This window comes from Elephas maximus, chromosome 1, assembly GCF_024166365.1.
Source record: "Elephas maximus indicus isolate mEleMax1 chromosome 1, mEleMax1 primary haplotype, whole genome shotgun sequence".
NCBI lineage: Eukaryota > Metazoa > Chordata > Mammalia > Proboscidea > Elephantidae > Elephas > Elephas maximus.
This window is the reverse complement of record NC_064819.1, coordinates 123,297,843-123,325,534: the sequence shown is the minus strand read 5'-3', so window position 1 is coordinate 123,325,534 and position 27,692 is coordinate 123,297,843. Positions and strand designations below refer to the sequence as shown.

Below are 27,692 nucleotides of genomic sequence, written 5' to 3'. Positions count from 1 at the left end.
TTCTCATTTACTTCTGGACTCCTCACAGTAATCAGACTTGTACCCACTATCACAATGTTGAGGCTAAGCCACCAACGGCTTCCAGTTGCCAAATTCAACTGACATTGTTGAATGACCAACTTTCCTATGGCATTTGACAGTAGTGACTTTTCCTTTTAGAAATCTTTATCTTACCCTCTTTGGTACCACAATCCCTTTGCTCTGTTCCTATTTTGTTCCAGATTCCTTGCTGGTATTTTTGCTGGTTAACTCCTCTCCCACCTCCACCTGTGCTCATCCCATATACCTTAATAAACACTGATATTCCATGGATTCTATTCATGGCCATTACCTCTTTTCTTGTCACTTGATACTCTCTCCCTGGGTGATCTCAACCACTCCCCTGATTTCAACTACCACCTATACAAAGATGCGAGCCCTGGTGGCACAGTGGTTAAGAGCTTGACTGCTAACCAAAAGGTCAGCCACTTGAATCCACTAGCTGCTCCCTGGGGCAGTTCTACGGTGTCCTATAGGGCCGCTATAAGACAGACCCAACTTGACAGCAACAGATTTGGTTTTTGGTTTACACGACGATGACTATCGAATGTCTTTCTCTGGTATAAACCTCACTTGTAAACTCTGGGTCTATATTTAGCTATCTACCTACTGGATCTGTTCTCAGCAACCATATCCATCCCTAACCCCCTTTGTTCTCCTTCTTAATGGCAACATCATCCTCCAAGTGAGATTCAAGTTTAGTCCAACAACCGGAGTACCCACTAAGAGCCATTACGCTGCTAAAACCAAACCAAGTAAGTTATGGCCCCCATTACTTAAGGAAATAATTCAATGAGGGAGATAGCCTGTTAAATCAATAAAATTATATATTTTGTATTTAATTCTATTAGCAAGTTTTGAAGTTTTTTAATTTACGTGTCTATCTCTCAAATGAAACCTATGACTTCCTTGAGAACTGAGACAGTCTTATTTTTTTATTCCAAGGACATAATAGGCATTCAGCAACTGGTAAGTGGATGGATCCCATAAATGAATAAAAATAAACTTATATTTCAAAAAAAATGTTGAAGTAGATATTTTCTATACTTACTGTAACTTTTAACTAGAGTGTATTTGGGTTCGACTAAGAAAATCTGGACATAACACTTCTGCATTCCCAAAACCATACATACATACACACACACACACAATATTCAAGATTCTCCAGTTGGCAAAGTGTTGCACAAATTCTGAGTATCTTGGTCTTATAAAATGATTTGAGAATTTTTCTGTATTGTTACTTCAATTTTTACAGGTACTTGTACCATCTCTTAAACTAGTTTTATTGACAAATTTAATTAAAATGCTATTCATCATTCCTCTTTGATCATTAAAGGCACTAATCAAAATTAGAACTAATAATTATCTCAGTCTCAACCTCCTAATGTCCTTCCCTCCAGGTAACATTTAAATCATACAGTCATGCAAATCAATGATGATTATTTTGCCTAAGAAGATTATCATTAGAATATCTCAAACCAAATATTCTTTCTTATTTTGACCAAAGCAAAAGGAAGATTTAAAAAAAAAATTACATTTAGCAGCCAAAAGATACAATTCAATAGGCTTGAAAGGCATAAAACAAAGTTACTTTATAGGCTGGGAAGTATCAAACTATGCACATCAGCTGCCACCCTACACACAGATGTCTCTGACATGGTAATAAAATGAGAAAGAGTTTGGTTTAATAATAACAAAAAAGCAACATCGGTTGGTGCATATTACATGTAGCATCTAGCCCTGGTTACCTAGCAACAAGTCAGGAGTGAACGCCACAGAGAATGAAAGTCCTAAACGAGCGCACAGTTTGTGCAAGTTTCAAGGATCCAGAAAGACGTGTCAGTAGTTAATCTAAATTCTAGTTGACAATTACCATACTTAAGTGGAAGAAGGAGAATTTACCACTATTTCACAGAACCAAGGGTTAACTAGAGGTAAGATTTTTGCCCTTTAGATTTACATCTTTTGAACCAGGGGTTTTACAGGAAAAATTGTGACAATATGATTTATAAATTGTAAAAACATTATACAGAAAAAAAGCACAAAATATCACTGTTATAACATGCGTTCATCCATTCGATGAAACTCATAATGAACGCCTATGATGGGCCAGATACCATTCTAGCCACTAGAAATACAAATATGAAAGTCACCTTACAAACTCTCAAGCAACTCATGCTATGATGGAGAAATGACAAGTAAACAATTACAATATCATAAGCTCTGCAATATAGAAGTAGCCATGGAGTGTTATGTACACATATAAAAAAGGTGCCCAATTCAGACTGTCAGGGAAGGCTTACAAGAGGAGGTGACACTTGATCTGAGTCTTAAAGGCCAAACAAACATTAGTGAAGTTACAGAAGTGCCGGAAGAAGAGAAGGGCATTCCAGGCAGAAGGAATTATATTTACAAAGGCACAGAGGTGAGCAAGAGCATGTTGTATTAGAGGAATTTCAAGACATATGGTGGGACTAAAAGTTGGCATGCCAGTACTGAAAGATGAGACCAAAGAGCCAGGGCAGGACCCTTCTATAAGGACATCACAGGCCAAGCTAAGGAGTTCAGACTTCATCTGAAAGGAAACTGGGGAGGCAGACGATGGTTTTAAGCAGAAGAAGAATATGATTACATCTGGCAATGATATGAAAAATACCAGGGAGAGCAAATACGGAGTCAGGGAGGAAAGACGAGGTTACTACAGTAAGAGATATTCAGGAGATAAAATCAATAGACTTTGGTCACTAACAGATGGGTAGGAGAGTAGGGTTAGGGAAGAGATTCAAACATAACTCCTGGGTTTTTTAACTCACTAACACAAAGTTCTAGAAAATTTAATAATGATACAATTTTTATGTTCAGTCCATGATGAAATACTGGTTTCAATCCACCTTTCCACCTCCCCCCTCCAAAAGAAAAAAAAAAAAGTAATTATACAGAGATTCAGAGATGTCTCCCTGGGAAGGAAAAGTTAATTGACAGAAAAACCAAAACCAAACCAAACCCACTGCCGTCAACTCAATTCCGACTCATAGCGACCCTATAGGACAGAGTAGAACTGCCCCACAGAGTTTCCAAGGAGATCCTGGTGGACTTGAACTGCAGACCCTTTGGTTAGCAGCTGCAGCACTTAACCACTACACCACCAGGGTTCCCTAATTGAGAGAAGAGAAGGGAAAAGGAAAAAAAGGAAACTAAAAAATACCAGAAATTAACATCCTTCCAAGCTTCTGAATGAGAAGTGATGTTCTAAGTTGAAAGAGAATAAAAAGAAACCATAAAGGAAAAGATTATTGCCACTTGACTATATAAAATTTGACAATAAAAATATGTAAATAATCAAAACTCTTCAGTAGTCAAGTGCTTAACCATTTATGCCACACAGGGATTCTAAAGCAGATAAGATCAAATAAAATAAAAAGACACTGACAATAAATGGGGGAAAAAAATAGCAATCCCTCCAAAATAAAAATGGATAATGTTTAAAAATCATTCTTAATAGTAATCACTGAAATGAATACGATTACAATGGTATCGCTATGATTAACCTATTAAATGAGCAACTGTTTTGGCCATTCCACCTTGCTCAGGGTAATGTAGGCAGTCTTGTGCAATATGAGAGTATAGATAGAGTAAGGCTTTTGAAAATGATAAAATTAAACCTTTGAAAATGTTCATGCTCTTTGACAAACTAATTCCAATTCTTTTCTGAAAAACCTATCCTAAGTAAATGGTCTAAATTCATATAAAAGTTTGCATCCAGCATTATTTAGTATAGGAAAAAGAAACGGAAAAGGTTTAAATGTCCCCCCCCCAAAGGGAGATAAATACACTGCAGTACAACTGTACAAGAAAATATCATGTAGTCACTAAAAATTATACTTTTGGAGAGATTTTAAAAACAGGTAAAATCTTATAATCTTTAAATAAAAATAAAATTTCAATGCAGGGCTTTTAGAAAGCACAGAGAGGAAAAAGTATTACTTCTGATTAGTGATGATGGGTTTTTCTTCATCCTTTCCTGTATTTGGAACCCTGGTGGTATAGTGATAAAGAACTACAGCTGCTAACAGAAAGGTCAGCAGTTCGAATCCACCAGGCACTCCTTGGAAACTCTACGGGGCAGTTCTACTCTGTCCTCTAGGGTCACTATGAGTCAGAATCGACCTGAAAACAATGGGTTTGGTTTGGTCTGGTTCCTGTATTTTCTAAGTTTATTTTTTAAATAACGAGAATATATTATTTTTGTGGTTAGAAATAAATCCCACCCATTACATCAATCCCGAGCAGAATATATGGAGGTCTCAAAAGTATGCTTTTCCCCTGGAGTTAAATATTTAGCTCACTCCTTTTAGATCTTGCTATAAAGTTAGTCATCTCTACCTACTTTAAACTTATTAACTATAACTAGTTCTACCTATTTTTATTGAACTAATAGAGCTTTCTACGATACCCTCTAAAGTTAAGGGTAACAAGCACATTGTATTAAAAACTTCAAATCGAGCCATAGAATTAAAGCAAGATGACTTGGTTTCCTTTTTTTTTTTTTTTTAAGTTTTTAGTAATTGAAGGGGCTTTAATAACATTAATATGCATGAACCACTTTAACATACTTGCATTTATGAGCATAACAAGGCTGTGCCCTGGTATTACCTGAGGTGGTTAAGCAGAGGCTGAAGTCTCTCATCAGACTGCACAGCAGGCAAGGACCTGGCTGTTAACTGAAAGCAGAAAGGAGGGTTAATACAACATCAAAGGCCAAACACTGAACACATTTGAATAGTCAACGCAAAAAGCAGGGTTTGGGAAAGGGAGAGGGGAGTATTTAAAATATAAGGAAATTTTTCCATTTTTTTAAATTAAGAATATAATAAGATGATTCATACTATGTGATTAAAGCTAACTACCTGCCCTAAGGTTGTAGGGTATATCACTGAATTTAGAAATAAAGGAAGTGGGAGGCAAAACAGATAGTAAGAGGAAGTGTCCATCTGAGTTCATGAAAAGGCTCTAGTCATGAAACTATAACCTATGTAAATAAAAGTGGAAAAATTTCAAAATGCTAAAATGTACGACAACCAACCTTGTACCACCGAATCTTGGGATGATGAAAAAATTTGGGAGAAGAACTTTCATTTATAGCTAAGCCACTGTGAAATTGGTTACATGCTGAAGTACACACACACACACACCCATTGCAATCCTTCATTTTGAGACAATTATTACTACAAGGAGCCAAGAACATCTTTTAAACATATAAAAGGGGTTCAAAGTATTTAATATTGAAATAAAACCTCAAATATCTAGGACCAAAAAGTAAAAGCCAAAACCTAAAAAACTATGCATCAAGCTGACAGTGTATTATGAAACTATGAGCCTCTGACAGACTTTCATTATATACTAGCTGTATCTCTATATATTCCTATTTCATTCCCTGTTCTTAAGAGAATGCTCTCATAAGCTATAAGAATTTGACCCAAAGAAATTAAAGACATTCATCAAAAGTAATTACATAGGTTGAAGTAAACTTAATAAAACAAAAGATAAATTTGTTCTGGATTCAATTAGAATCATAACAGTTATTGTATTCTACTGATAAATCATTTAACAACTCACAAAAGACAATCTTAAGACAAACAATAAACTGAGAGATTTCCTTTCGTCTTATATAGGGTATCCTGTTTTTAATTTTTCATACATTAATATTTTATTAACTAAAAAGTCCTAAGAACAGAAGACAGACATTTCCCAAAAATAATATTCTATACCATGCAAGTAAAGATAAAATCATAACTTTTAAACGTCTAATAGATATATATATATTTATGAAAAGAAAAATTGCTGACTCAAGTGCCATACACTAAGTCATCTTTATTAAATTATATCCAAAAATAATCATGGGGAGACTTTCAAATCTTGTAGAAAAGAGACAACATTATCCACAAAGTTATTGACTAATTTAAAATACAATAAAGTGAAACAATTAGTCTGCTCTAGTTTTAGTACAACTGTCATGGATTGAATTATGCCCCCCCAAAAAATCTGTGTATCAATTTGGCTGGGCCATGATTCTCAGTACTGTGTGACTGTCCTCCATTTTGTGATTGTAATTTTATGTTGAGAGGATTAGGATGGGGTTGTAACATCACCCTTACTCAGGCCACCTCCCTGATCCAATGTAAAGGGAGTGGGTGTGGGCCTACACCATCTTTTATCTTTCCAGAGATAAAAGGGAAGCAACCAGAGAGTTGGGAACCTCATACCACCAAGGAAGCGGTGCCAGGAGCAGAGCGTGTCCTTTGGACCCAAGGTCCCTGCACCTGAGAAGCTCATCAACCAGGGGAAGATTGAGGACAAGGACCTTCCTCCAGAACTGACAGAGAAAGTCTTCCCCTGGAGCTGACACCTGAGTTTGGACTTTTAGCCTACTTTACTTTGAGAAAATAAACTTCTCTTTGTTAAAGCCATCTGCTGTAGCAGCATTAGATAACTGAGACAAGAACCAACAAACTTCCAGTATCTCTAAGAAATGTTAAGTCTAGTATATCATAACATATCAAATATTATCAAAGTTCTCAAGGTTTTAAAAACAAAACATTTAAATACTCTAACAGACCCTGCATCTGTTAATGGAGCCCTGGTAACACAGTGGTTAAGAGTTCAGCTGCAAACCAAAAAGTCAGCAGTTCAAATCCACCAGTGGCTCCTTGGAAACCCTATGGGGCAGTTCTACCCTGTCCTACAGGGTTGCTTGATGGCAACAGGTTTGGTTTTGGTTCGGTATCTTGTTAATGTCAAATCCCTTTACACAATGTCACTGTTATTGTTCAAGAGATTTCATTGCTCAGAACCAAAAACTACTCTGCAAAAAGATTTAAATAATTTACCTAAATATTTCAAAAGTCAATTCTCTGAAAACAGATGGAGCTGACAGACTAGGCTTTTTCAATCACTGCTGCCAACCTATGTACCATGCTTCTATTCAAATAATCTTTTCTAAATAAAAACAAAAACACCTCAGTAACAGCAAAATATTTCTAAACATCTGTTAATTCCATATTGGAAATATTTCTCAAATCTTCCTCTTTATCTAAATTTCAGCCTTCATTTCCTTTTCCCTACACTATTACTAAGGAAGTCTGAAGAATTGATGTCTTTGAATTACAGTGTTTGTAAAGAATACTGAATGGACTGCCAGAAGAACAAACAAATTTGTCTTAGAAGTACAGCCAGAATGCTCTTTAGAAGCAAGAACTGCGAGACTTCATCTCACGTACTTTGGACATGTTATCAAGAGGGACCAGTCTCTGGAGAAGGTCATCATGCTTCGTAAAGTAGAGGGTCCACAAAAAAAACAGAAGACCCTCAATAAGATAGACGGACACAGTGGGTTCAACAATGGGCTCAAGCATAACAATGATTGTGAGGATGGCACAGAACTGGGCAGTGTTTCGTCCTGTTGTACATAGGGTCTCTATGAGTGGGGCCCGACTCAACAGCACCTAACAACACTATTAATACAATACCTCCAATCACTGTTGCTTCCTCCTCCATTCTTGCCTCTACACCAAGGCCACAGAGAAATCTTCAAAATAAAACCTAATTGAAACCATCTAATAATTTCATTAGTCTCTCAGGATAAAGTTACTACACCAGGTTTTTCATAAGAAACTTTCCTTAAGAATTTCCTTTTGGACTACGTTACTGAAACACTGGGAATAGGATCAGTGTGACTTACTATATCACTTTTGCCAACTCCACAAGACACAACAGGAGCACACCAGGTAGAACTTGCCATAGCTCCAGTTTCTAGAACAGATATGCTCAACAATTTGATTTTTCTCTCTCTCAACACACACACACCACTTATTTTCAAGTTTGAATATTCTGACAAAAATATTTCCTAAACTATGGGTAAATGCTTTTAGTAAAGTTATTTCAAGGAAGATTTTCAGTTTTCCAAAGGCTTTGCTTTCAACTTTTAAAACAGTTGCCATTTTCAAAAAGAGCATGTATCTCTTCATGTTAAGAAGATGAGGTCATAAAGCTATTCCAAAGCTCCTCAGTGGCAAAGTCATGTGGCTGACCTTTTGCTGACAAAATATAAACTTCATTTTAGAGACTGCAGACTCCATTTTTCTTAGGAAATTTTCCTACAAGCCCCTGTAGTTACTACTCATATCCCTATCATTTGCAACATAAAAGAGGCTTAATATTTATTGAATGTGTGATAAACTCATGAACTTGCAAATGTGCAATTCCAATAATTGATGAAACTGAAAGTATATCTAGATCTACATTTCATAGTGAAAGCTTTTTAAACTCCTGTTTTGAGCAAAGCTTAAAATTGGGCCAAGTAAATTACAACTGGCAGACTTCGGTGAATTCCATGCTGTATCATAACAAGATTTTCGGTATTAAAAACTTTCTTCTACAACCTAAACAGAACATCTGTCGCATTTAAATAGACTTTGGTTTCCAAATGTTTTAATAATTTTTTTCTCTTTTTAGAGAAAACACAACGTCCTTGATACATAAATCATCGAGAATTAAAAGGGAAGATCTATCACAGTTTACATCTGTGAAGCTGAAATGTGTTGTCTGAGTTAGGGCTTTTCCATGGGAACCAACATAAAAAGTGGGCATAACTTAATAGCTTATTTCTTATTATTGAAAGGTCAGAAGTGAGTTACTAAGATATTCTTTCATTATTAAGAATATATCTAGCACACCAAATTAACCAACACAGTGTTTATGCTGTTTTTATGCAAGTATGCCAGATATGTAAATAAGTCTCATTTTAAATATCAGCATCACTGAACAGGGTCAATATGAGTCAGAACTGAGGAGATGGCAATGGGAATCATTGAACGAATCTTGCATTTTGCCATATATCTGGATACAAAAAAATAACTACGAATTTTAGTCATCTAATCCTCCTTTTGGAAACCCTGATGTGGTTAAGTGCAACAGCTGCTAACCAAAAGGTCAGCAGTTCTAGTCCATCAGGCACTTCTTGGAAACTCTATGGGGCAGTTCTACTCTGTTGTATAGGGTCACTGTAAGTCAGAATCGACTGAATGGCTACGGGTTTGGTTTTGGTTTAATCCTCCTTTTAGAGACTTGGAGGTCCAACTTGTCATCTTATCCATGAAGAAACTGGGTTCCTCAGGCCACATGTAGTTGGTTGCTGGCATGACTGCACTAGCACCCACAGTCTGAGATCACACAGCATACTGCACCTCCCACCGCCACAACACCCTGAGAATGCTCCACAGTAGCATGTGACCCTGCCAGAGGCCACTGCATAATCCCAGCATGCTTCTGTCCCCTCTTACTCCCTTCACATCTCAAAACCAGATGGTGTTCTCCAAAATTCATTTCACCCATATATTTTCAGTCTTGGAGATCCCAGATTTTTGCATGGAAGGTTCCTTCATATCACTTGAGATTTGGCTCAAATGTCACTACCTCCAAGAAGCCTTTGCTAACTACCTTTGATAAGGTAGCATCTGCAGGGATTCTATTACTCAGGCGTCTCACAGCATTTATCACCACGTGAATTATCTTATTGATCAATTTACTCATTTGTGTCTGTCTCCCCACAAGAATATACATTCTGTCAGGGCAGCAACCTTTCCTGCTTGCCCACAAATTTTTCTCCCCTGCCTAGAACAGCTTGTGGCATGCAGTACACACTCAACAAATATTGCAGAGTAAACGACAGATTCACCTCTCTCAAACACTTGCAATAGAAGCATGAGTTTCAAAAACTCCTGCCTCAGATACTGACCCTTTTGGTCTTGCACTTTTCAAGAAACATGGCCTATCAACTAGGAAGGTCATATGCATTTCTCCTTTCATTTCCAGCTGAACAGAGTACCTTAAGTCCTTCTTTTAAAAGGAGAGTGCATGCTCCACCACTCAATACAGTTGAAACTGTGGCTCCTTGGTTCAAAGGAAACAAGTAGCTCAAAACCACCAGTACAAAATTCATATTATAAACAAACTTTAACAGGCACTACCAAAAAAAAGCAACCATGACATAGTTCCTCTTTTCTATGTCTTTTTGTTTTCATTTTGTCATTAAATGATAGCTACATGGACATATAAGTAGAGCAGAAGTATCAGCTGAATAAATTTTTTCCTACATTATAAAAAATTCAAACAAATATCAAATTTGAGCCTTTTACAGTGAACACTATATGGCTACCACCTAGATCCCATTGCTAACATTTTATTGTACTTTTGTATCATATGTCTATCCCTCTGTAGTAATTATATTTTAATGATTGGTTTTTACCAAAGGATCCCCCCAGGTTATGTCCCTATTTGCTACTTTGATGAATCTGACATGGATAGCGCCAAGAAAGATAATTTGCTGTAAGCAAAACCAATGACCAAGTATTCACACTATAACTAATCAAGACTGGGAGTGTTTGAAAATTTTACAGAAAGTGAATAAAGAACCCCCCGACCAAAAAAAAAAACCACTGCCATCGAGTTGATTCTGACTCATAGCAACCCCATATGAGAGAGTAGAACTGCCCCGTAGTGTTTCCAAGGAGCGCCTGGTGGATTCGAACTTCTGACTTTTTGGTTAGCAGCTGTAGCTCTTAACCACTATGCCACCAGGGTTTCCAAGGCAGGCAATGTAAATGTGACTATATTCAAATAAGACTTATCTAGACAGAAGTACAAAAATATTCTTTGTCATTTAAATCACAATGCTAAAATTAAAGCGCTCTGTTTAAACACCTTTCAGGATAGTATTGCTAAATAAATGGGTTCTGGATTCTGGTAAGTAACTTATTCTGGAAGGGAGTCCAAAATATCTGCCTCAAAACATTCCCACATTAAAAGGACATGAAGTTTCAAGAAAACTAAAATCCAAATACTAATTAGAAGATTAATCTATTTGAGGTTGGAAACACATGGATATAAAGCATATCTTCTCAAATAAAAAAAATGATCTTGAATCTGTAAACTTAAAATTAGGAAGAAAAACAAACAAATATGGGGCATTTAGGTGTTACATAAAGTTATACAAAGCCATAATAAAGTTAACTCATTTTAGTTTAACTATAAAAACCAAAAAACCATTGCCATCAAGTCGATTCCAACTCATAGCAACCCTACAGGACAGAGTAGAAATGCCCAATAGGGTTTCCAAGGAGCGGCTGGTGAATTCGAACTGCCGACATTTTGGCTAGAAGCCAAACTCTTAACCACTGCGCCACCAGGGTTCCAGTTTAACTATACCATGTCATAAAACAACATAAAATTATTTTACTACTTCATTCAGCATTTTTTAAAATTATTGATATGTAAAACTGAATATTAATAAAAATGAATAACAGAGATGCATATTACTGATAAAACACTCTTCCTCCTCTAAAAGTAAGAACTTTTAATAAAGACAGTAATTCTAAAAAATTACTTTTTTCCTTATCAAGAAAAAGGAAAAATCCTTATTTAATCTTCAAATATTTATTTAGAAACTATTAAGCATCACACATTGGTTTGTGGAATATTAAGTTGTATTTAAACATGGCCTTTTTAACCTAGCAGACATGACACATATACACAGTTATTTCAAGCATGTGGCTGATATAATGCTTAGTTCTCGTATCTTTCCAAGGGTAAAAAAAACATGAAAGATCATTTCTTCCTAGACTTTCTGCTGAACTTGTATTTCTCTAGTATAGCCAAATGTGGTTCAGTGGTGAGTTCTTGCCTTTCATGCAGGAGACCCAGATTCAACAGTTGGCCGATGCACCACAAGTGCAGCCACCATTCATCTGTCAGTGGCAGCTTGTGTGCTGTTCTGATGCTGAACAGATTTCAGCAGAGTTTACAGACTAAGAATAAAGGCCAGGGGATCTACTTCTGAAAATCAGCCAATGAAAACCCTATGGATCACAATAGTCCAGTCCTGTCATGCACGGGATCATTGTGAATGGGTCGCCATGAGTTGGGGGCCAACTTGTCGGCAGTTAACAGGAACAACAATACAGTTAAATATAAATTTGATCAGTATAGGAAAAGTAATTTTTAGAATTATGATCTCTGTTCAATAGTATCTCAAAAGAATTTGGAGAGAAGAGACTAATTTGGGTTGCCTCTAGGGAAGGAGAAAACACTGGCGGCATAGTGGTTAAGTGCTACGGCTGCTAACCAAGAGGTCGGCAGCTCCAATCTGCCAGGCGCTCCTTGGAAACTCTATCGGGCAGTTCCATTCTGTCCTATAGGGTCGCTATGAGTCAGAACCGACTCGACGGCAGTGGGTTTGGGTTTTGGGTCTAGGGAAGGAAAAGAGGAAAATGAAACTGGGGACAAGGGCAGCTTCAATTTTATCAGTAATATTCTCTTTCTTTAAATTCAAAGAAACAAGCAAACAAAGAAGGTTCTGAAGCAAATATGACAAAATGGTTAACTCCAGGAGGTACATACATGACAGCCTGTTATATTATTTTCCATACATTTGTGTGTTTGCAATAGTTCAAGGGAGAAAGGGAGGGAGGGATGGTTTTCCAGCAGTGTAAGGAATGGCTTATAGGAGGGCAACCTAAAAGAGAAGCAAGGAGACCAATTAAGAGGATGGCATATGCAGTGATCTAGGGATCCAAGATGAAAAAACAAATTATGGCAGTGGCAGTAAAGATAGTAAAGAGGAAATGAATGTAAGAAATATAATGGAGGCATACTCTTCAGAAACATAAAGGAAGTATACTCTACAGATATATACACTCAACAGGAACTGCTCTTAAAAGAAGTTATAGAGACTATCTAGGTGGGTGAATAATTTTATTAATTGCAATGTTGTGGATACAGGAAGAAGAGATTGGGGGATGGAGGGGAAATTATAATTTAATTTTGGGCATGCTGAAGTTGAGGTGCTTTTGAATAGCCAAGAAGCAACTGAATATGTATGAATGTAGAGCCCAGGAGAGGATACAGGACTAAAGATTTAGATTTATGCATCATAAGTAATTAAGAAGTAGATGAAGTCATGGGGCTGACTAAAACTTCCCAGAGAATATGCATAAAGTAGGGACATCCAACTGCCATTGACTAGTAATGGCTTATTAGAGCATTGTATTGAGCGTTCATATCAAGCCACATCCAGGAAAGAATACAGGATTGATACCTACTAATGTCTGCTCTTGCAGTACAGTTAATTATTTAATATAGCCCTTTGTAACTCCCCTCAAATGACAGGGTGGGACTATGCAAATGAGGTGCTTGCGGCCCACCAAGGGGATTGGATAGCTTGCTAATATGTAAATAAGATGCATGGCACCCTTGTGGGGGTGGTACCATGCAAATAAGGTGTATAGAACCCTAACGAGGGAACTGGTCAGTTCTGCCATCCAGTTTGGCTTGGAAAAGCAGTCAATCCCAGAGTGGAGGGGGTTCTACCACTATCAAGAAAGAAGAGCTACAAGTTAAGTTCATACATTGGACCTGGCATCCCTGTGCTAAGACCTCCAAGACCCAGGAGACAGAAATAGAGCTGTAACACTGGAGACAGCAAGAGATGGCAAGAAGCAGTAGCAGAGAAATGGCATTAGCAGAGGCAGGTGAACCAGGCGACCGACAGGAGACAATGGGCTTCCTGGCCCACAGAGCAAGGCAGTTACAGTGGGTATGCAAGAGAGCTAAACCCCTTTGAGCAGGAGGCTTCCTGGCAGAGTGGGGTGCCTTTGGGTACTTGGCGATGGAGCTAGACTCACTGACCCACAGAGCAAGAGTTGAGTGCCTTCCGGCCAAGGCTTACTGGTGGAGTGTGGTGCCTCTAGGCACTTATCGACAGAGTTAAACGAGCTTTGTTACACTTGCCTGAGCAGGACAGAGGCCAAAGGGCCAGGGAGAGGTGTGCCTGCGGGCACAAGCTAAGAACAGGCTGTCCTGAGGCTGTCCTGATCAAAGAACTGTATCCTGAACATTCCTGAACCTGAATTATAACCTGTTACTTCACTAATAAACCCCATAATTGCGAGTATTGTCTGTGAGTTCCATGTGGCCACTGCAACAAATTATTGAACCCAGCAGAGAAGTAGAGTGCTGTAGGAGGGACAGTTGGTGTCAGTTTGGAGGGTGGAGGCATGTCTGACTTCTGCCTCATAGGAATCAGCCTTGGGCTGTTAATCTTGATTCTCCTTCCCCCCTTGTGACTTCCCCCCTTGTGAAGTTAAAGGAGGTCAGATGCCCCCACCAAGCTGTTTTTTTTACGTTCTGAACATGAAATAGGTGTTTGGCATTACTTGCCTGGTATGTGTCATCCCTAACTGAAGTAAGGTAATAAGAGAAACAGGGAATTTTGCCAGTAGACTTAAAAGTTTTAAAGCAATGATTTTAAGCAATTACAGATTTATTAGAGAGAACACAACCAGCAGCTCATTAATTTAACTCTTTGTTGAACACCTGGAATAAATGAATTTCACTTTATAAAAAAGTGTTTCCTGAGGAAAGCACTCAGCCTCTAGCTGTGTAGCTGACTGTTGCTCTTAAAAACACTAAAGGGGATTTTGCTGTCAGCCAGTTGCTATTTTGAAGCAGATTTTTTTAAAGGGGCCTGTAGAAAGAAAACATTTTTCATTATTTTCTTCTCCAAATGAAGGGTGGGAAGGGAGAGACTAGAATACACACGGAGGTAAATGTATGAATAAATACAGTAAATGGTTCTTAAAAAGTTAATAGACACTGTGAAAACAAAGGTAGCTCAATCAGTTGAAAATGAAGGACAAGAGGGTGGCTTCATTTTAAAAATAATAAATCTCTTCTCTCTGAACTGCTCACCCAACATTGGCTAAATTAAAACACATAAAAATGACAGGAAAACAATGCTCACTTAGAAAATACTGCCCAATTTTGTTCTCTGGTGTTTTTACCCTCTACCACTCACTTCAGATTCCTTACAAAACTCAAGAAGAATGACAATAGCCACAAATATCAAAGTTGTACCTTAAAAGAAATCCAAGATGGGTGATCACCAAAAGTTAGGCCTCTTTTTTCATATAATATTGTTCTGATCAAAGAAGCCAATAGTACTCTCTTCCAGTGGCATCAGGACAGTGGCATTTATGTACATTTACAAATGATGAAAAGATCAAATGTAGCTTTTCTTTATAAAAAACAAATAGGGAATGTTTTTCAAAATGTCTTTACATTCTCCTCATTCTATATAAGATTTGAGATGGCTCTCCTGTACCTTACTACAACTCCCGAAGACTACTAACTCAATCTAGAATCCCAGCCCTTCCCCATTAAATTGAAGATTCATAGATCATGCTTCTACATATATTCTAAGAGATATATATTTAAAAACTGACAAAATAATTTTTGAAATCAAAAGGCAATAATTTATTTAAACAGACCTCAAAGTAACAAAGAATATAGTTCTAGAGGGAAGAGGCTGTTCAACAGAACTATCACTTTTATTACTGGGACCAAGACAGATGTGAAGTAAAATTAACTTTTACAAGCAGCTGCTCTTTTAACTTCATTGATTTCAACAACAGAAAATCCTGGGTCTTTTTCAACTACGTTTTCTTATAATGGCAAACGATCCCAATTACAAATCCCAAACTGTGAGATTTCACATAACATGCCCCCTTGCTCCTGAAACCAAAGTTGTTCTTCAGTTTCATGTTCTCCCCTGGCAGGCTGAAGACGCTGTCCATCGCTAATCATAACAGTCTAGTACTCAGGTGCCCATAGCACTTCTTGGTTTTCACAGGGCTCTTGCACACATTACCTCACTTGATCTTCACAAGAGGGGTTGTTTCATCAGTACAATGTCACCTGTACAGGAACATTTCTCTATCAGCTGGCCACAAACACGATTTTCAATGTATAAGCTCTAAATACTGACCAAGGACCTTGTCAAGCAAAACGCATAGATTCCATTTGAGCTCTAAACCTGCCCAGGTAGTTTAATGTCCAAAGAATATTAAACAGTGCAGATTTAACAAGATATTTCCAGTTCAGAGGTCTGGATGATATGAAGAACTGAGAAAGCAAACCTGGGAACGGTACAAACAGACATCCCAGTGCTGACTTTCGATCATGAAACTTATGGTGTGAAAAGAAGCTTGTTATCCAAAGGCTAACCTAAGTACCTTATTGATGCTCTATATCATTTAAAAATGTACAACAATTGCTAGAGTAAGAAAAAAGGTATTAAGAAATAAACTATGATAAATGTACATGAATCACAGAATTTTCTTTCATAGAATAAAACGCCCATAAAATCATTTTACTTCTAGAATTCCCTGACAATTCTGGCTCAAAATTCTTAAGAGGCCATAGCAAGCAGTTTCACAATTAGACTTCTCACAGACAAAACGAAATTCTGGCAAGTGGAATTCAACATGTTTTGTTTTTCACGTTGGCATTGTCAACCTTTGGCCTCTCACAGGATTGCATTCCTCATGTTTACTATGTGCCAGGCACTCTCCCTGAAGCTTTATATATACTTTAATCTTCACAATATTCCGAAAAGTCATATCACCCCAGGGCTTCTCAAATGGTCAGCTAATGTTACCTGGAACACCCAAGGAAGGTGAATATGTGACTTTTAAGCCCTAAGCATCAACTTCTTTTAGTCTCATGTATTTATCTTAAAAAATTCATACAAATTTGCATTTGACTCGAGAACATGCCCTTCTTTGTTTTACTATTTAAAAAAACATGTAATGACTTTGTCATTAAGTAAAACAGTGCCATTGTTCTCCAATGGCTTTATATACTCCTAATATATCTAGCTCCAAACATTTGGCCATCCTATAGCTTTAGAAAACATGTTTCTACATTTATTACTTCATGTAACAAATGCGTTTATCTGGGTTTTTCAGAACTAACCTGTTCCTTTACTATTTGTTGTAAATACGACTCTTGAGTGAAATCTTATTATGTGAAAGTTTCTCAAAAGGCTTCCTAAATATGCACACAAATTTTACTATGTGCACCAGAGTTGCCAACTTACGGGCTTCCAGTAAATGTTTAAAAGACTGCCCAGACAGAACTGTGGCCCTCTTAGTGCACGTCATTTACCTTCTTTAAAGAAGGTAGTACAGTCCATGATTCCTTCCACCTCTTGCTGGATCTATTTCCTGTTAAGAATGTCAGGTCTATAAGCTGCCCATTACATTGGCAATCTTCTTTCTAAATAATATTAAACAGTGTACCACTTGTAATGTTGGAAACTTTAAACAATCTATTTTGCAGTACACTTAAGTTCTTTATTTATTTATCCAAAATTAATGCTAAAGGGGCCACAATTATATTCAGTTAGCAAAGTGAAGAGACATAGAAAAAATGTGAATGTGTAACTACACACTTTGGCTTACCTACAAGAACTATTTTTCCCCTGATCTGGCCTTTTATTAATACCTGGGGATGGGGGGCGGGGAGCAATGGGGAATGGAGCAAAGAAGGTAGGCAGGATTTTTATCAGAGCCTCTGTGACAGTGATCTGCTGTGTGACAAGGCACAAAAAAAAAACCAAACCCAGTGCCGTCGAGTCTATTTCGACTCATAGCGACCCTATAGGACAGAGTAGAACTGCCCCGTAGAGTTTCCAAGGAGTGCCTGGTAGATCTGAACTGCCAGCCCTTTGGTTAGCAGCTGTAGCACTTAACCACTACGCCACCAGGGTTTCTGTGACAAGGCACAGTCCTTAGAAATGCACTTAAAGAACTGGAGGGCCTCAGGTGATTAAAAAAACTTGAACAAGGATAAGCATAGATTTCTATTTCCCTCCACAGCTGAACTTCAAACCACTGATCCAAATGTATAATTCAAGGATGGTGGCCCCAGATGGCTAACAACATACCTCTAATGTTTATGTTAACAGATGCTGCAGATAGTATTCATTTGCTTAGTACTTTAGCTACTTTCCCTTGCTTCTGTGCCTTAATTCTCCCAGCTGTCTCAGAGCACAATGATTCTTTGATAGAGACCTTGCCTTTGTAGATGTAGAAAATCTTTTTAGTTAAAATGTGAAACAGTCCAGTGTGCCGCCACTTTCGCTCACAATTTCTCTAGCCTGAAACAATCAGATATTGTGCTATTTTTAATTTATTCAGTTTAGTTAGAATTCAAGCTATTCTGTTCATGAGGAAGTCCTTCAGTTTTTTTTTTTTTTTTTTTTTAAAGGACTACTATGGAATTTTGTTCCTCTACTACAGGTTTTCTATTTCTAGCCCCCCCCCCGCCCCCCACTGTCATCGAGTCGATTCTGACTCATAGCGACCCTATAGGACAGAGTAGAACTGCCCATAGAGTTTCCAAAGAGTGCCCGGTGGATTCGAACTGCTGACCTCTTGGTTAGCAGCCATAGCACTTAACCACTATGCCACCAGGGTTTCCATTTTCTATTTCTAAGCCCTCCTAAAAGGAGCTTCTTAAAATATTTGGCTAGCTTTCAATTATATAACAAAAGTATGTTTTGCCTACTATAACTAGAGCATTATGATGAATTATAAAACTTCTGTGATGACATTTAAACAAATCAGGACACACAAAAAAAATGCCATTGTTATGACATAAAAATCAATAACAACCACTCATCATGAAATAGAAAAGTATAAGCACATTTAAACAGTGCCAACTTGGTTTTTCACCTAAGCATTCTGATTTAACATCAGATAAGATACATTTTCAAACAGCTTTGAGGACAAAATTCATGCTTTTACTATAACTGAAAAAGTATGAAGGAAATCAAAAAGTATTTTGAAATGTTTCCAAAAAAAAAAAAATCAGAGTTCCCCAAATTCTTTTCTTTTTTTTTCCCCCCTTGCAAAATTTGAAATTATCACAAATAGCAACCTGGGTCAGTGATGCCTTCTCGTTTCTAAGCTCAGAGAAGTTTCAAATAATATAAACCGCCAAGGATACAGACCCAAGCTCCTGAATTAAATGATTCATACCAGTAAAATAACAAATCAGTTCGTTGTTAATTTAGATTTCCTAGTAAATCAAAATCACATTCAAGTTCCATTTTCTTAAGAAAGTGGGTATTTTTCTAATTCCTTATTTCCTTTCAGGCTCTGACCTTTTTCTATTATTTTTTAAATTAGAGTGTGTAGAGTCGACTCAAAGGCACTGGGTTGGGTAGAGTCCATGGTAAAAAAAAGAAACTGGTCTGGAAATTGGAAGAATCCTTACCTGCTTAGCTGGAGAATATTTCTAAAAAATAATGCAGCTGTTATAACAACTGCCCCAAATTATAAGCTGCCAGTTTAGTGATGAAAGCAACCCTAGCGGGTGTCTTCCTGCAAGTCATCTAGGGTGTGGATTTAGACCACTGTGGCATACAATTACATGCATCTGCCCCAACTGGCTCCATGCAATCAAGAGGGGGTGGGGAGTAAGCATGTTTGGAGATGCATTTCCTAAGGGTAATCATTTTAGCATATCAGACTGTTAAACATCCTTTGATAACAGAACAGCTAGCTGAGGCTTTTAAAAGACCTTGACATACATTTGACTGATTGCTTTCCAATGACATTATTTCATACTTTCTGGCACAATCAGGTTGATAGTGCTTCATGAATAACCAGACAAGCAAAGGACATATCTGAGCAATCGCCATCCTTTATATCTGACATCTTCATGTTTTATTACATATCTTAGAAAAAGAGAAAGGGAACAAAAACTCATGGGTAATACTAGTTCCAAAAGATCTCACTAAGCACAGGAAGCCCCAAGTCAGTATTATTTTGAAGCAGCAAATCTTAAAAAAAGAAAAAAGCATTTTCTCACAAATAAGTGATGATAAACAGTTATAAAACAGGGAGAGGAAGAGATTTGCACCTTGCATTTCTTAAATTTTACTTTTTCATTGTACATGATTTATATTTCCCCTCAATCTGTTCATCTTAATCAAATGTAAATAAATGCTAGCAGGAACTAAAATCAGTCCTACCAGGATGCTTCAAGAGTGTTGGTATACGCATTATCAGACAGTTGACAGAATATTTTAAAGTCAACTACTGAAAAATATATATGAAGTTAAAAAAAGGATAAAAGTGACATCAATATACCTAAAACTACTCAGTAAACTTTTAAAATTAAAGACACAACACAGTAAAAGTGTACATAACTAAGGACTACAACAGACTGACTTTTCACCAATGTCCTAGTTGGAAACCAAGGATTTACTGTCACCAGGACCTGAACATGGAGCAGCAATGAAACAATTTCATGCCAGACCTCCTTTCTGAAACCTGTCAGTTAATTTCACACCACTGTGTTAAATGCACCTAAATGCAAACATATCCATTGTTTATGTAATTCCTCCCTATTCCTCACAAGTCTGTTATCAGAATACAAATACTCTCTGTGCCACTCCAGAACCTTTCTATTATATTGTAAACAATATCCCCTACATAATTTTGATAAAATATTTCTCTCTATAGAATACTCTTTACAACTGTAGCATGTTACAGAAGAGGAAAAAAGAACTTTGGAGTAAAAGAAATCTGAATCCAAACAGCTGGTACATGACTGTTATCAAGCTATAAACATGAACTTATATTTAAAGTGAGGATAAGCAATCTGCAGCTCCCCTAGGTATGGGTTAGAGCCCAGGTTCTAATTTCAAATCTCGCCTTTCAGCTCACACAAAACAGACAAGTTAGCAAAATACACCTCCAAGACAATCAAAAATCTTCAAAGTTAAATTTTAGTAACCCCACTCGACAGATAAGAAAGCTGAAGCCCAGAGAAACTGCCCACAGACTGGCAAGTAATGGAGCACTGAAATCCAGGTCTTCCTGTATACAAAGCCTGTACCCTTTCAACTACGCCATACTGCCTCCCATTTAACAGTCCTGAGTATGAAAGTATTCTTGAAATTCTCTCTTCCCTTGACTTCTAGAACAGTCCCCTTTTCTAGCTTTCTTTTTACCTCTCAAGCTCCTTCTCAACTCCCTTCATAAGTTCTGCTTCTTGCTATTAACCTCTTATTAACTGTTGATATTTCCCAAAGTTCTATTCTCAGCCCTCTTCTCTCCTTACTCAAAACAACTCCGTTCGTTCCAGGTCTATGGTTCAAATTCAAGTGAACATGTTGATGACTTATATATCTATTTCTCTACAGCAAATCACTCTCCCAAATTCAAGACCCTATATTTCTTACATAAACAGGGCATACCAAAAAACCAAACCCGTCAATTCCAACTCATAGCAACCCTAAAAGATAAAGAAGAACTGCCCCACAGGGTTTCTAAGGAGTGGCTGGTGGATTCAAACTGACCTTTTGGTTAGCAGCCAAACTCTTAACCACTGCACCACCAGGACTCTGTACTGGACATAACACCCTGAAAATACCACTGGTATGTGAAATCTCAAACTCAGTATGTCTATAACTCAGCTCCACCACTCCCTTCCATGTTTACACCTCTCCCAAGGCTGATATTCCTCCTCCAAAGCATTCCTAATCAGAGAGCATGGCACCATCGTCTACTCAGGCACCTCACCAGAAAACTGGAAATCTCTCTATACCCTTTACTCCTCCTAAAATTTGTCAATTTCACATCATCTCTGTCACTACCTAATGTTAGGGTATAAACTTTCATTGTTTCTCACCTGGAATAACACCTAAAAGCCTCTAACTGATTGCTTTCCTTTTTATCTACCTTTAGTCAATCATCCATGGAACTACAAGAATGGTTTTGTTCAAAATGTAAATGTCATATCAGTCCCCATAAAAATCCTTTAACTAAAGGATTTCCTGATCGAGTAGTCCGTCTCACCTCTACTATCTAGTTAACTATTATTTATCCTCTAAGACTCAGTTCAATTCTGCAACTTAAAAACCTGTTTCAGAAACATTTTTAAGTGATACCCTTTGACCCGCTAATTCCAATTCCAGGAATCTATACTTGGAGCCCTGGTGGTGAAGTCTTTAAGAGCTCAGGCTACTAATCAAAAGGTCAGCAGTTGGAATCCACCAGCCACTCCCTGGAAACCCTATGGGGCAGTTCTACTCTGTTCTACACGGTCACTAAGAGTCAGAATCGACTCATGGGCATATAACAACAACAACTACCCTTAGGAAATAACCAAAGATTGAAATTAAAAAGTACAAGTATGTTCAACAGCCTAGGCTTCCAACAATAGTGACTGGCTAAATAAATAACGGACTATTCATATGATGCAGTACTATGTAAACCAAAAAACCAAACCAGTTACCATCAGGTCGACTCCAACTCATAGTGACCCGATGTGTGCTGTGTTCCATAGGGTTTTCAAGGTTGTAACTTTTCAGAAGCCAAGTCACCAGGCCTTGCTTCCTAAGTGCCTCTGAGTGGAGTTCAAACTGCCAACCTTTGGGTTAGTAGTCATGTACTTAACCATTTGCATCACCCAGGGACTACTACGTAGTCTTTAAAATCATATTTTTATGGGGACTGATATGACATTTACATTTTGAACAAAACCATTCTTGTAGTTCCATGGGCGATTGACTAAAGGTAGGTAAAAAGGAAAGCAATCAGTTAGAGGCTTTTAGGTGTTATTCCAGGTGAGATTTGTTAATGATACGGAAATATGCTAATCCTATAATTTTAAGTGAAATATTTGGTTACACACCTTTATATTAATCTAAGAAAAATAAGCCCCAGAGCCCCAGGGGGGCTTACATCAGAATGGGCAGACCAAAACCAAATCCATTGCTGTCGAGTCGATTCTAACTCATAGAGGGACTTGAGGACAGAGTAGAGATGCCCCATACGGCTTCCGAGGAGCGGCTGGTGGAATCGAACTGCTGACCTTTTGGATAGCAGCCGAGCTCTTAACCACTGCACCACCAGGGCTTCCCATCTATCATGCATCTATTTATATGGATTATATGTAATTTCTATGCCTCTGTCAGTTTGTCGTACTGTGGGGGATTGCATGCTGCTGTGATGCTGGAAGCTATGCCACCAGTATTCAGATACAAGCAGGGTCACTCATGGAGGACAGGTTCCAGCTGAGCTTCCAGACTAACACGGACTAGGAAGAAGGACCCAGCAATATACTTCTGAAAAGTATTAGCCAGGGAAAACTTTATGAATAGCAGCAGAACACTGCCTGATACAGTGCTGAAAGATGAGCCCCCCAGGGTGGAAGGTACTCCAAAGATGACTGGGGAAGAGCTGCCTCCTCAAAGTAGAGTCAACCTTAATGACGTGGATGGAGTAAAGCTTTCAGGACCTTCATTCGCTGATGTGGCACGACTCAAAATGAGAAGAAACAGCTGCAAACATCCATTAATAATCGGAACCTGAAACGTACGAAGTATCAATCTAGGAAAATTAGAAACCATCAAAAATGAAAATGGAACGCATAAATATCAAAATCCTAGGCATTAGTGAACTGAAATGGACTGGTATTGGCCATTTTGAATCAGACAATCATATGGTCTACTATGATGCGAATGACAACTTGAAAAAAAATGGTGTTGCATCCGTCATCAAAAAGAACATTTCAAGATCTATGCTGAAGTACAATGCTCTCAGTGATAGGATAATATCCATACAACTACAAGGAAGACCAGTTCATACGACTATTATTCAAATATACGCACCAACCACTAGGGCCAAGGATGAAAAAACAGAAGATTTTTATCAGCTGCTGCAGTCTGAAATTGATCGAACATGCAGTCAAGATGCATTGATAATTACTGGCGATTGGAATGTGAAAGCTGGAAACAAAGAAGAAGGATCAGCAGTTGGAAAATATGGCCTTGGTGATAGAAACAATGCTGGAGATTGAATGATGGAATTTTGCAAGACCAACGACTCCTTCATCGCAAATACCTTCTTTCACCAACATAAATGACGACTATACACATGGACCTTGCCAGATGGAACACACAGAAATCAAACTGACTACATCTGTGGAAAGAGACAATGGAAAAGCTCAATATCATCAGTCAGAACAAGGCCAGGGGTCGGCTGTGGAACAGTCCATCAATTGCTCATATGCAAGTTCAAGCTGAAACTGAAGAAAATCAGAGCAAGTCCACGAGAGCCAAAATATGACCTTGAGTATATCCCACCTGAATTTAGAGACCATCTGAAAAACAGATTTGACGCATTGAACACTGGTGACCAAAGACCGGATGAGTTGTGGAATGACATCGAGGACATCACACGTGAAGAAAGCAAGAGGTCATTAAAAAGACAGGAAAGAAAGAAAAGACCAAGATGGATGTCAGAGGAGACTCTGAAACTTGCTCTCAAACGTCGAGCAGCTAAAGCAAGAGGAAGAATTGATGAAGTAAAAGAACTGAACAGAAGATTTCAAAGGGCAGCACGAGAAGACAAAGTAAAGTATTATAATGACGTGCAAAGAGCTGGAAATGGAAAACCAAAAGAGAAGAACATCCTCGGTGTTTCTCAAAGTGAAAGAACTGAAGAAAAAATTCAAGCCTCGAGTTGCAACAGTGAAGGATTCTATGGGGAAAATATTAAATGACACAGGAAGCTTCAGAAGAAGATGGAAGGAATACACCAAAATATATTTGCTACTATGTTTGGAAACATATGAAAAAATGGCTAAAACCCAATCCTAGTTTTATCCCTGCTAGTGAATTTGAGAAGCGTGGAGGGAATGAGTCACAGGCACCAAATAACCACTCTTGACCAGTTCTGTGCTGCCCATAAGTAGGCAACCCCTTTCAAAGGGGTTTGACACTAAGCAACAGCACTGTAAGAAGACACTTTCTTTAGGGTATAATCTGCAAGTCCTAAAAGGAGTGAGTGCCCTGGGGTAGCTGGTTAGCTGTACCTGTTTCCATCGACTCCTCACCTCAGGAGGGCTTTCACGTCACAGTGACTTGACTCTATTGACACCAATTTCTGTAGCAGATGGCAGACAATTGTTGTTCCAAAGCAATTGCAGAAAGTCAGGTCAAGAAAAAACTTAAAACAATTTACCTTTTGCCACCTCAATGCCTCAGGCCTCCCCATACCCTCGTCTACACATACACACCAAGTCACAATAGCTTCAATCACCCCTGAAGTTTCTCATAGTTATTTTAGTTTCTTCCTCAGGCCCATGCTTTTTTACTATTTACTTCTGTAATTTCTCCATGCTTAGTTTTAGGGGAAGGAGCCAGCCCACATTAACTCTTTATCTTCACAGAATGGCAAATAACTTTGTAAAGGAATTATCTCCCTGTACTTCAGCTTTAGGGAGTCCCTGGGTGGAGCAAACGGTTAATGCACCTGGCTGCTAACCTAAAAGGGTGGAGGTCTAAGTCCACCCAGAGGCTCCCCAGAGGAAAAGCCTGGAGATCTGCTTCTGAAAAATGAGCCACTGAAAACCCTATGGAGCATAGTTATACGCTGACACACACGGGGTCACCATGAGTCAGAATTGACTAGATGGCAACTGGTATATGTTATTACAACAGTGTAGGAAACTGATAAAATATTAGAAAATACATCTACCTGATAACGCTGAATATATATATATTTAAAAAAAGAAACACTTTTAAAGAACCACACACATTCTTAAAAACACAAATTTGTAATCCAATTGTCAGATTAGTACCAATAATTAAGAATAATTCTTAATATAGAGTAGAACTTTGTTACATAACTCCTAATCATGAGGTGTTCCAGACACAACATAAGTACAAAAACAGTCCCAGAATCTCAAGATTTCACAGTGAAATTCCAAGAGACTATTTAGCCTACATTCTATTTCGAAGTTCGAAAACTTATCACTCAGTTTCTAATGTTAAAAAGCCACAGCTCTAATGCATAAACTCTAAGTTTTTCCCAGGACCACTGCTCCTGGTTCACATTCACATTGCATTTGGTGGGGACAAGAAATGCTGCAGTAATCCTGAGAAATCCGACCTACTTGGATTTCAACCAACAAAACCAGCAAACTCCCCAGCATTACTGGCCATTTGTTCTTCTGGGGCTTCCTTTTCCAACCACTTCCAATACAAAATAGTACTGTGTATTCTCTGTAGTCAGGGGTTACATACTAGGATTTTTAACATATGTAAGACTGAAAGGGGAAATCAGAACTCAGGTGGAAAGGACGTAGTAACAAGTGATACAAACTTGAGCTTACATAAAATCTGAGAGACTGAATACACAAACAATGGCCAGACCATACATAAAAACTGAACTCTGACCCACAGCCTCTGCAGCGAACGCTCCAGGAAGCCAAACTACAGCCTCTGTGGGGACTGGCCCAAAATGGCCAGGACTTGATCAATAACTGCCAGTTTCCGTAATTTCTGCTGTCGCTTCCAACTTAGGACCAACCACAGAAATCAAACATGCTCCCGTAAGCAATCACATAGGACGTCCCCTTCCAGTTAGCCTGCCTCCAGCTTCCTCATGGCAACAACCTCCAATCAAAGCACACTTGAAGTCCTCCCTTTTTTCCACTCTAAAGCTTTCTATATTACCCTGCCTGCCTTTGAGTCTCTGCCAAAAGTAGTGACTTGCTCTCATTTAGGTGGTCTTCGTTTATTTCCTCAAGTCAGAAACCTGGGTTCAAATTCTAACCCTTACTAGCTATATAAAAAATAAATAAATAAAACAGCTGCCATCAAGTCTATTCCAACTTATGGCGACCTCATGCATTTCAGGGTAGAACTGCACTCCATGGGGTTTTCACTGGCTGTGATTTTTCAGAAGTAGATGGTCAAGTCTTTCTACTAAGGTGTCTCTGGCTAGATTCAAACCACCAACTTTCTGGTTAGCAGCTGAGTGCTTAACTGTTTGAGCTACCCAGAGGCTCCTTACTAGCTATATGACCTTGAAATAATTATTTAACTCCTTAGTGGTTCAATTTCCCCATGGGTAAAACAGAGGCACTGTAAGAAATAAAAATAATAAATAAAAACTTATAGGACAAAATATGCCTTCAATTATTTATTCAACAAAAATGTACTGTGCATTACAGTGGGCTCTATGCTAAGAACTAGTGGCTTCTGCTAATACGAACCACTAGTAAAACTACCATCATCACCATTACTATTACTTCTATTATTTCAAATAAATTGACTGAGCTTCCCTAAGAATTAATATGCTCACTCTTGAGGCACTTACCTTAGAGTATATTTACCAAATTCTAAAATTATTTTAATTCCCGATGGATCCAACTACTTTTAAACCACCCCAAGAAAATCAGAATATTTATTATTTTATGTTTTTTTTAGTAAAATGCGACCTCTACAAGTTAGTGAATGTGTTTGCTTCTAATTATTTCTAAATATAGTACTTGTGGTAGATAAAAATAATGACTTTAGGTTTTAAATTCCATTGATCAAATAAACTCAGCCCCAAACAGGATATACACATTGTTGTGTTTTTGCCACAATATTATCCCAAAGGTGGGCAGTTTTTTGAAAAGGAAAGGAATATATACATTCACATACACAAATACACACGCAAACATATAGCTTGAAACACACAGATGGATGTCTCTTTTACGCTATGTTCTATCTTCTTGTCCATCTTTACCTACATAAATATTTTACAGAAGAGGGTAGACTTGAAGATACTGATTCAAAACCAAGTTGAGTGCTTGTTCCAATTAAAATTTAATATTAAACAAGCTTATTAGAAGACATTTCTTTGTTGTAACTTTCTAGGGGAATTGTTAGAACTTGCCTAGTGATCTCT

The 27,692-nt window shown here is 38.0% G+C and overlaps 1 protein-coding gene across 2 annotated transcripts in view; it reads right to left on the bottom strand.

Annotated features, from left to right (window-relative positions):
- PRIM2 (DNA primase subunit 2) overlaps nt 1-27,692 on the bottom strand; it is a 386,408-nt gene that overhangs the window by 164,711 nt on the left and 194,005 nt on the right. For both annotated transcript variants that reach the window (XM_049894929.1, XM_049894926.1), the window contains exon 8: nt 4,693-4,760. In XM_049894929.1, coding sequence (XP_049750886.1) covers nt 4,693-4,760 — 68 coding nt within the window. The remainder of the gene's footprint in view (nt 1-4,692; nt 4,761-27,692) is intronic.